Genomic DNA, 9,461 nt, shown 5'->3' with positions numbered 1-9,461 from the left:
TCGACAATATACACGAGATTAGGGTTCAGAGCAATTTTTGTTAAATAAATTAAATAGGGAACACATTATGGTTGACAAATTGCTAATCTACCATCCAACGATTCAGTACCATGTATAATTTTTAATTTTTTATTAATTATATACTCTTATCCATAGGAAACGAGAATTCGGAGCTAAGCCAAAACAGATAATATTAAAAAAAGGACATATCAATAATCAAGATTAAACATATATATGTGTATTGAGTAATATAATATATTTTTTCTAAACATAAGCCAAAGCATATAATATTAAAAAAAAGGACATATATCAATAATCAAGATTAAACATATGTGTATCAAATAATATAATATATTCTATTTAAAAATTTATTATTGGTTAATAAATTGTTATATATCTAAAATAAAATTCATCAAATCTAACACTTGTTTAAACAAACAAATAAGTTAATTACTCAACCAATCAAAATTAAAATTAGTTATTCTAACTATCTTTCTAATTGTTAAACAAATTCAAAAATTTTGAATTGATATTTAATATTTTAATCCTGTGTATTATTTGGTCCCAGTTTGAGATAGTACAAACAGAAATGGCACTAACAAACAATTGTTTGAGTCATTATTATTAGTTGTATAGGAGTGTATACACCATCAAATTAAATATCGGTGCCTCTTTGTTTCTAGAGTATACATTTAAATATGTTACTAAGAAAATTTGCTATTTTTATTCTCCAAACAAATTTATTAGCTTATAAAATAACATTTACTTCACACGTTTTCTTTATCTCCTCTCAGATAATCTCATACTTCTTTTTCTTTTTTCTTCTCCATTCTTGCTAATTTTTTAATTTACTAGACATATGTACTATGTGATTGTGTGATTGTATTCATTAGTTTTTCATTCTTTTGTATAATTGTATTCATTAGTTATATAGTATTTTTGTTGTCTATGTATCATTTTTTTCTTTCAACAATTTATATTTTTATTATCAATTAGTTGTAATAATATTGTTAAAAATATAATATAAATTTATAACTAATTTATCTCTGGAACCCATTATCTCTGGTTATAATATATAATTGATATTAAATCCACCAAATTTTGTCAACCCAAAAAGAAAAAAAAAAAGGTCGCATAGCTTAAATTCTTATAATATACATGTATTTTTCACAATTCAGTCTTATTTTTTAAATTAACAACCTTATTTCTTAATCCTTTTCCATATTATGGAAATTAAAATGAACTGTTTAGTAGTTAATTAGTGTATAAACATTATTGATTTAGCACCAAAGAACAAGAACAGAAAATATGCTGGGGTCCAAATCCAATGAAGGATCAAACCATCGTTCGTTACAAACTTGCAAGTCACAATCAAAACCCCACCAATTTGCACAAAATCATATCCAGCATTTGACAAGTGACTAACGATTCAAGTTTTGGATTAAAAGCCCTTAAGTAGTAAAATATCATTTGATATTATCCATCAAATGCTAAACAAAATGACAAATAACCCATGATATCTTTGTGCAAAAAGACAAATACGCCCCTCCAAAAGATTTTCCTTACTGGATACTTTGTTATTATTCCTTTTCATTAATATCTTGTTTAGCCTTTTCTATTTTCAACAATTTCTTAGCTTATAAAAATAATGATATATGATCTTATGGATCTTTGGGATACATGATTTTTATCACCTAGATTTCTTATGGTAAGACAAATTCAAAGGGAAAATGGTAACAACTAACATAAGTTGCACAGCCTACGTAGAACTTATATTCCTACTATAAGGAATAAAAATATAATAACGGTAAGGACCACAACTTAAGAAAAAAAAAAAATCAGAAAAATACTCTGAGGATATGATCAATAGTTGTTAACTTGTTATAAAATATAGACTTTTCTTATTTATACACCCAATATATATTATACATTACTTTATCCTTGAATGTTGTTTAATTAACACACACTCTTAAGAGTGAAAATTTAAATTATAAGGATTGTAAATCATGCTATATCATCATCATTCATCACTCTTTTTTTTATTTAAATAATAGAAAAAAGGTATGATATGCTTAACTAGAATTTGGTATGATTTGAGTCTTGAGAGGTTCCATTTGCTGAGCTGAATCTTTCATAACATAAATAAGTAATGCGATTAAGATACATTAGTATTATTTGACAGAAAAATAATTTATCCTTCTAATATTTTTTTCCTTAAATACCCTCCTAATTATCAAAATAAAAGAACAACTTACTTTTTAAGATTTCATGATTATATTGTATTGTTACTTACTTCTGTAGTATTTAGCTGCATGTTTAGAATATTTTAAGGAATTATAAGACAAATGAGAAGAAGGGAAGCTAAGGGAATAGTTCCAAGTTCCAACTAATTACAGTGATCACATTTAGTTCATGCAGCCCAAACTGCATACGAAAGTAAATGCAAAACAAAATCAAATTTCAAATCCAATGTATCAACACCATGCTCAACTCTTCCTACCCTTTGGAGTATTATTAATCAATCAAGAAGTTAGCTTCGAATAAATGTCGATCCCAAAACTGTACTGAATATTTACCCTGTTAACCTTTTGTCAACTATAGTCACCTTTCTTATTCTATGGACACAGTCAAGTAGTTGGCACCTAAGCATCATACACGGGTAACCGCATTATAATATTGTCGCGGCAGATTGGGCAGTTCTTGCATTTCGCCGCGCATGTGCTGCAGTTCATGGAAATCAAGCATAAGTCCAAGCTATGAATGCAATGCCAGAAAAAGAGTGTTTTCATGGAACATCACATGTTTGATTTTACCTGCAAAGACTGCGATGCCTGCATGGAAGTAGTACAATGCTAATCTCTCTCTGAAAACAAATTCTGCATAATATTTTCTCCTGAAAAACAATATATGAACAAAGACAAAGAGGTAGGATGCAAGTAAAGTTAATCATTGATCTAAACATAGCAGTGAAGAGCAACAACATTCAGAAATGTAAGTTATAATTAAAGCACACAAGAAACTTATGAAAAATACACAGCATAAGCACATCACAATTAAGGACTGAATTGTTGGAAGTTTTACATTTTTAAGCCTTTCATACTCCCGCTCGCGGCATTTTGTAATTTCTGCCTGCTCACCAAGAGCTGTCTGCAGTCTCCAAACCTGACATTAAAAATTTTAAGCACAGTATAAAGATGAGATTTATTGGCTTATAGAGACTTTTGGTGCCTAATATAATTGACAGATGAACATAACTAACCAAAACCTGAGCGGATTATGTGCCAATAAAATAAACACTATGCAGAATGTTTCATTCTTACACATTTGATATTCCCATCTTTATGCAAAAGACAGGAATATATTTCATCATAAATAACTTTTATATTAACAGAATTGTCATCACCTCTTCAGCAAGATCCTTTTTAGGCATTTTCTTAATGATCTCAGGTACAGGTGAGTTGCCAGAGAACGTATTATAACTGTACATTGGGAAGCACAATGCAAAAAATCACTGTAAACAACTGTTAGGTAAATATAACTCAATAAATTGAAAATAGCTCAACTATTTTAAGCCATCATCAAACTAATTCAAGCAGAATTAAAGAGAATTCCGATCCTGAAAGGTGTCTTTTCAATTTGTAACACAGTTATTGTACCATCTGGTACCCTAATGTTTCCATTCATCTCAATGTTTCCAAACAAGAATGACTCAGTTGATGACTTCTGGGGCCACAAATTAAAAAAGTTCATCTTTCCCTTTTCAAAGTTGAAACTGGTAGTTATCTGAAAGTTTTAACTTTCATAGAACAGCTGAAATTATAGACAAGTAAACCTTAACCATCATACACTTTTCAACTTGAAAATTGTGCTGGTAATGTTTCATTCCATTGTCATACTTTGTGATATTAGAGAGCAAATGTGAGAAAGCAATCTTTTCTTCAATCCATTTTGTATTTTAAATTGGTATTAACTTAGAATCTCACATCAAGCTTGTCTTATATCTACCAAAATTTAAACTAGGCAAAAACAAGTTGCCATGTTATATCAAACATATAGAATAAACCAACACATGGAAATACCAACTATGACCATGCATATAATCATAACAATGCCAAAAAAATCCTATTGCAGGCTTTTGGGACACATACATTCGTATCTTTTAAATATCCAGGAATCAGGCTTGACATTAGAAAGAAAAAATTGCTCCAAGATACATTGCAGGTCACAACTGGGACATCAAAAAATATTTCCCAGTAGTAAAATTTGAGACTACACAAAATAATAATAATAATAATAATAATACATACCCAGAAGATCCTTCACAGTCCAATTTTTCCTGTTCTTCCTGGCTCCTTTCAGCAATTGAAAACCAACCTAAAAATCTGATACCTTGAATCATCAGATGTAGTTGAAGTACATTAAATGCATATCTTAAAGCTAACATGTTATGTCACAACATGTACTACTGATGTGTTAAATTTAGTTATAAAATGGATAAAAGATCATGGAATAAAGTTATGCCATGACAGCAACAGAATTTTATTAAAGGTTTCCCCAATAATAACCACAATTATAGAAGAATCTTTACCTAGAACCATGGTACAAGAGGCCCAAGTAACAATCATGAACTCTTGAAACACCTCTAGAATATATTCTTGGAGCAGCTCCACTATTTAATAGCAGTATAAGTTTCTCCACTAAGGCAGATGCTGCAAACATTACACCAGCACTTTGCAGCTGGAGAAGAAAAGAAAAGAAACTCGGTGCAGGTTTCTTTTTAGCACAAGCAGGTGCCCCCTGGAATGGAAAACAGATCAGATCCCCTAATACAATATCTCAAGGACTGTCCAAGCACATGATTCAGTAACATTACCTACCTCTAAATACCTACAAATTAGAATCTGGAATACTATTACTGGTACTTCCATGATTATGTCTTGCATGTTACACATTCTCTTCGGGCGTCGATTTCGCTCTGAAGAAACCACTAAACCACTGGTGACCAGATTGGACCACTTTGTACATACAAGAAAAGCAAAGCACTCGACGATGCTGCAGAATGATAGATCCATTAAAAACCTTATTTAACACATTTAAGCCAACATTCTAAGAAACACAAAGGGAGGAACAACACAGTAAACTTACGCAAGGTTAACAAATAAATCCCACCAGCTGAGAACGAGTAAATCACCTATATCAGTGAAGATAAACAAAGAGACCATTAGAAAAAGAATAACTTATGAAAATAAAGATCTTATTCTAGTCTCCACTCATCACGACTTCCAAAAGGGCTAAATTACATGACATGGACTCCACAATCTTCCAGTACTGGTCCATATATCATATGTATAAAATTCAGTCCAAAAGTAGTAGGTATAATGTCATGTATATTTCTGTGAATTAAAATACATTTACAGTGAATTATAATTTGTAGGAATTACTTTGCTAGATAGATAAAACATGAAGAACTAACCATGTTGAAAAACATTGTGCCATTCAAAGTATATGTCACAAAATGGGGGGAAAACAAATTCTATTTCATTTTTTAACAGCCAAACTGGCTCAACTGCAGTTCATATTATGGGCCTTTAATTATATGATACCACAGTATTCATGAAGAAAAGTCTAAAAACCGGATTTTTGTATGCATTTATTCAAAAGCATTTCCCCACTATTAACAAAATCAGAAGCCTTAGTTTGCCAGGGAAAATATTGAGGAAGGACATCAACAAAGCAGTGCCATAACAATATTCCACAAGGGACACAAGATCAAAATATTTGGCATCATATCAATGATAAATGTAAAAGAATTTGGAAACAGTAAATGAAAGAGCTCATCCATTTAACTTCAGGAGAGAGAATTACCACTCAGTTTTAAGAGTGTGAAAATTGTAGCAGTAATGAAGAAGACCCTAGAGATTGCAACCGAAAAGTGCTGCAAACAGCAAACAAGTATTTTCAGTATAATGACATCGATAGCCTCAAGTTTATTATCTTTCATCAGTAAAGAGAGGAAACTGAACATCGTACTGGCAATTACATAACAAGCATCACTAAAAATTTAATTGACCCAAGCAGCAATTTGTAGTTGTGTTAAATGTCTTCTATGAGATATTAGTAAAACAACAAAGAAACCTTTTCCACATGTTGGAGCCAATTAAATGTATCAAAGAAAGCCACTGAGTTCTATCTTTCAACAAAATATTAATATAGTAAAATGTGAACTTGAGAAACAAAAGACGTTAAGGTTTTAACGAAATAAATCCTAGCAATGAAAACCTGCAGGCATACAGATACACATTCCACCCTGTCCTCTTTATGAAGTTTTACCATATAAGTATAATTATTGTCTACCATAATTGTCCCTTATACAAAATTCAGTCATTGTATTCTCATCGACAAAGGTGCTCAAGAAGTCTTCAATCCAAACATCAACATTTATTATTCTATTTCTATTTTCTGTTTTAATCAGTTATATATGTAAGGAAGCCCAATAGAGACCATGAAAAACAAGTTGACATATAGAACATTGATTACAACAAAAAAACACTGCATTCAACACAGCAGAGATGGATCCTTACAGGAGGTGTTTCCCATATTACCTCAGCACTCATGTTTTCTTCATCCCCTGGCATTAGAGCCCTACATAATCTGCACAGAAAACAAGCATCAGTTGGTATGGCTGATTAATATTGATAAATATGAGCCCACATCACGATTTTATTGAAACATCCAAACTAAGTACCTGAAATTTTCCATGAGAATAATGATTTCAAATATTAGTAATGGAAGGAACACAATCTTCATATTGACTACTTGAGCACCACGAACTGTAGAAGAGCAAATGCATTAGTATACTAAGAGAACTCGTAATATTGTCACAACAGGAATTCAAGTTTTTTATTACAATTTTCATTTCCAAGAAGGCAGAGTTTTTTAATGTAGGTGTACCACATATGCTCTCAAGATATATACAAAGGAGCAGTTCAAATGCAGTAAGTAATCGCATTGCAACGACAGCATGACCTGTTGCCCACTGTCACAAAATAGAAATTCAGTATTGTATTTGCACATCATAGTTGACAGGAGTAATTTATAAAGGGAAAAAAAAGCAAAGGAGAGCCAGTGACCATATTCTGGAGTTTTACTTATTGTGATTGCCAAAGGGTAATTCAAACTCGTGTTAGAAGCTCAATGGTCCAAAGCACACAAAAAGTACAAAACAGTCTCAAGTTATATTGAATATGAAAATGGATTACATTTTGATTATGTCGGGCTGACAACCCTGGCAATGAAAACCTCCCTCGAGCCACAATGGCATGAAAGATCCAAAGAGGAAAGAATATTATCCTGTTGATCAAAGTAAAAAATTCATAACTACAATTGTCTACAAAGAATCCAATATATGCCACACCTTATCACACATCATTCTTACCATAAAATTTCTACATTGAAACAAATCTTCAGATAGAACCATCAATACCATCACTTTTTCAAGACACCTACTCTTTTTCTATCTCTTGGGCTAAAATACATTGAGTTAAATGGAAACCAGGGGAAAAGAAGAAGATAGTAATATGTTCTACAATCTACATCATCTCCAACAAAGAAGGGTGTTGAAGATTTTGGAGCTGGAGCACATGGCTTTAAAAAAGATTTAAGGAACAACATACAATGTCTTCATTTGAATCCCATACTAAATCAAATACAATTTCCATTTTGTTGTTTAGGGTACAATCATTGAAATGATATGAAGCAACTTGATAATTCCTATCTACCAAGGCTTTCTAATCAATTATGTTTTAAATCAAAAGAGAAGGCCTATTATGTCTGTCACTCTGTGGAAGCTTTACAATAAGACAACAATATGCAGGCTTAATTCCAACTTCAATAAAAGCAAAGGATATCACACTCATTGATTATTTCGGAGGTACCAATAAGTTTGCAAGTTTACAATAATAAATTGTACACATTTTCACTCCAGGCCATAAGTTTAGCAGACATTCATCTCATCTTTATCTAATTTCCACTTTCCCCCAGTCCATTTACTTAACCAAGAAGACTCTGATGCTTATATGAACAATTTTTTACAGAAGAAAACATAAAGTCATTGCTGAAAAAAAAAAAGGTTTGCCACAAAGCCTACCTCAAATTATTATAAGGAAAAGTAAAAGGGAATCAAAGCGGGTTCTACTGTGTCTTATCAGTAGCTCAGCTATTGCGACTTTGACCCTTTCCAACAGAAGAAACCCTTTCCATCACAATAGCACAATGATAAAAGAGTTCCAGTTCTTTGGGATTATTTTGCATGCAACTCTAGCCATTGCATCATAAATCATTCGTTCATTGCATGTAGGGACGGCCAGAGCAAATAATTACTAAACTCAACTCCATTTCTCTCACTCATCATCCACAAAAAGGGACAAAAAAATAAAGATTACTACTTACTAATTAATCCACATAACCACCCAGAAGGATTAACGCATTGTAAATTACCAGCAATGCTATAACACAGTACAGTGTTTAAAAACTTACCATTTAAGTTGTAATTCAGAGATACACGTGTTATTAGGGGTAATGTAGACCATCAATTGGAAGATAGATTACTCTAGAATCATCGATTACTAGTAACGTGACGCAACCAAGCAAATTAATCAAACATTAGCGATGATTCAAATGGATTACTTGAATTAACTAAGTTAAAGAAGGGACTAACCACCACGATAAGGAGAGGCGGTGGTGAAGCTTTAGAAGAAGCAAAGCAGTGAAGCAGAGAAGGGAGGCGTGTGCAGCCACAGGCTCTAACAGCCTCCGCCACGTCATCTTAGAATACCGAAATGCGGAATGGCAAAAGGAATAGGATCCAGGTTATAAGAAGGTTTCAGTTTCAACAAGAGTCAGAGTCAAAGTCAAAGTCAACTGAGAGTCAATGAATCGAGAGGGAAAGGGGGGTTTCTTAGCTTTTACGCCATATGTGTTTTTGGGTGGAAGAAAGAAAACAAGAGGAAAGCTGCATAGTGTCACACTCAGACTCGAAGAAGGTACTTTCTTACGTGGATACGGTCCGGTTGGCGACCTTCCTGCTCCCTACACTACGCTGGTCGTTGGAAAATGAAAAGTGAACAGGCGTTGGGATTAGTTTTGATTTTTGAGTGATGAGTATAAAGAGCATTTCGGAATTCGGATAGTCCATAAGTAATTCGGGACCCATAGTTGTCCTACAACCCTTTCCGGCGCCAAGTCAGCAAACGGAGGGATGATCTAGCACCTCCAATGCCACGCTGGAGCCAGCAACGTTAGTTGATGTGGCAAATCTGAATTTTGTACCCAATCTGGTCCCTGGTCCCATTAAAACCCTAAAAGCTAAGATCATCCTCTTCATCGCCTGAGTTTCATCCCTGGTCCTTCCACATCCACCTACTTCAAGGACCCTCTCTTTTAATGGTAAAGGTTCATTCTCT

General features: G+C 32.9%; 1 protein-coding gene across 6 annotated transcripts in view; it reads right to left on the bottom strand.

Moving 5' to 3' along the window:
- LOC107630405 (transmembrane protein 185B) overlaps nt 1–9,126 on the bottom strand; it is a 31,195-nt gene extending 22,069 nt beyond the window's left edge. Inside the window, exons 1-14 of one of the 6 annotated variants that reach the window (XM_021118844.1) lie at nt 8,717–9,126; nt 7,260–7,350; nt 6,952–7,036; nt 6,746–6,830; nt 6,582–6,651; nt 5,866–5,935; nt 5,146–5,191; nt 4,878–5,052; nt 4,589–4,797; nt 4,308–4,382; nt 3,404–3,511; nt 3,082–3,162; nt 2,814–2,893; nt 2,363–2,721 (exon numbers count right to left, since the gene is read on the bottom strand). In XM_021118844.1, the coding sequence (XP_020974503.1) occupies nt 2,669–2,721; nt 2,814–2,893; nt 3,082–3,162; nt 3,404–3,511; nt 4,308–4,382; nt 4,589–4,797; nt 4,878–5,052; nt 5,146–5,191; nt 5,866–5,935; nt 6,582–6,651; nt 6,746–6,830; nt 6,952–7,036; nt 7,260–7,350; nt 8,717–8,823 (1,335 nt within the window). In that variant the 5' untranslated portion in view covers nt 8,824–9,126 and the 3' untranslated portion in view covers nt 2,363–2,668. Of the gene's footprint in view, nt 1–2,362; nt 2,722–2,813; nt 2,894–3,081; nt 3,163–3,403; nt 3,512–4,307; nt 4,383–4,588; nt 4,798–4,877; nt 5,053–5,145; nt 5,192–5,865; nt 5,936–6,581; nt 6,652–6,745; nt 6,831–6,951; nt 7,037–7,259; nt 7,351–8,716 lie in introns of those variants that run through there. The other 5 variants (XM_021118845.1, XM_016333514.2, XM_021118846.1 and 2 more) reach the window with 5 other exon arrangements.

Source organism: Arachis ipaensis, chromosome B03 (assembly GCF_000816755.2).
Source record: "Arachis ipaensis cultivar K30076 chromosome B03, Araip1.1, whole genome shotgun sequence".
NCBI classification, from domain to species: domain Eukaryota; kingdom Viridiplantae; phylum Streptophyta; class Magnoliopsida; order Fabales; family Fabaceae; genus Arachis; species Arachis ipaensis.
Note: the sequence above shows the minus strand (reverse complement) of the source record. Positions and strands in the feature narration are given on the sequence as shown.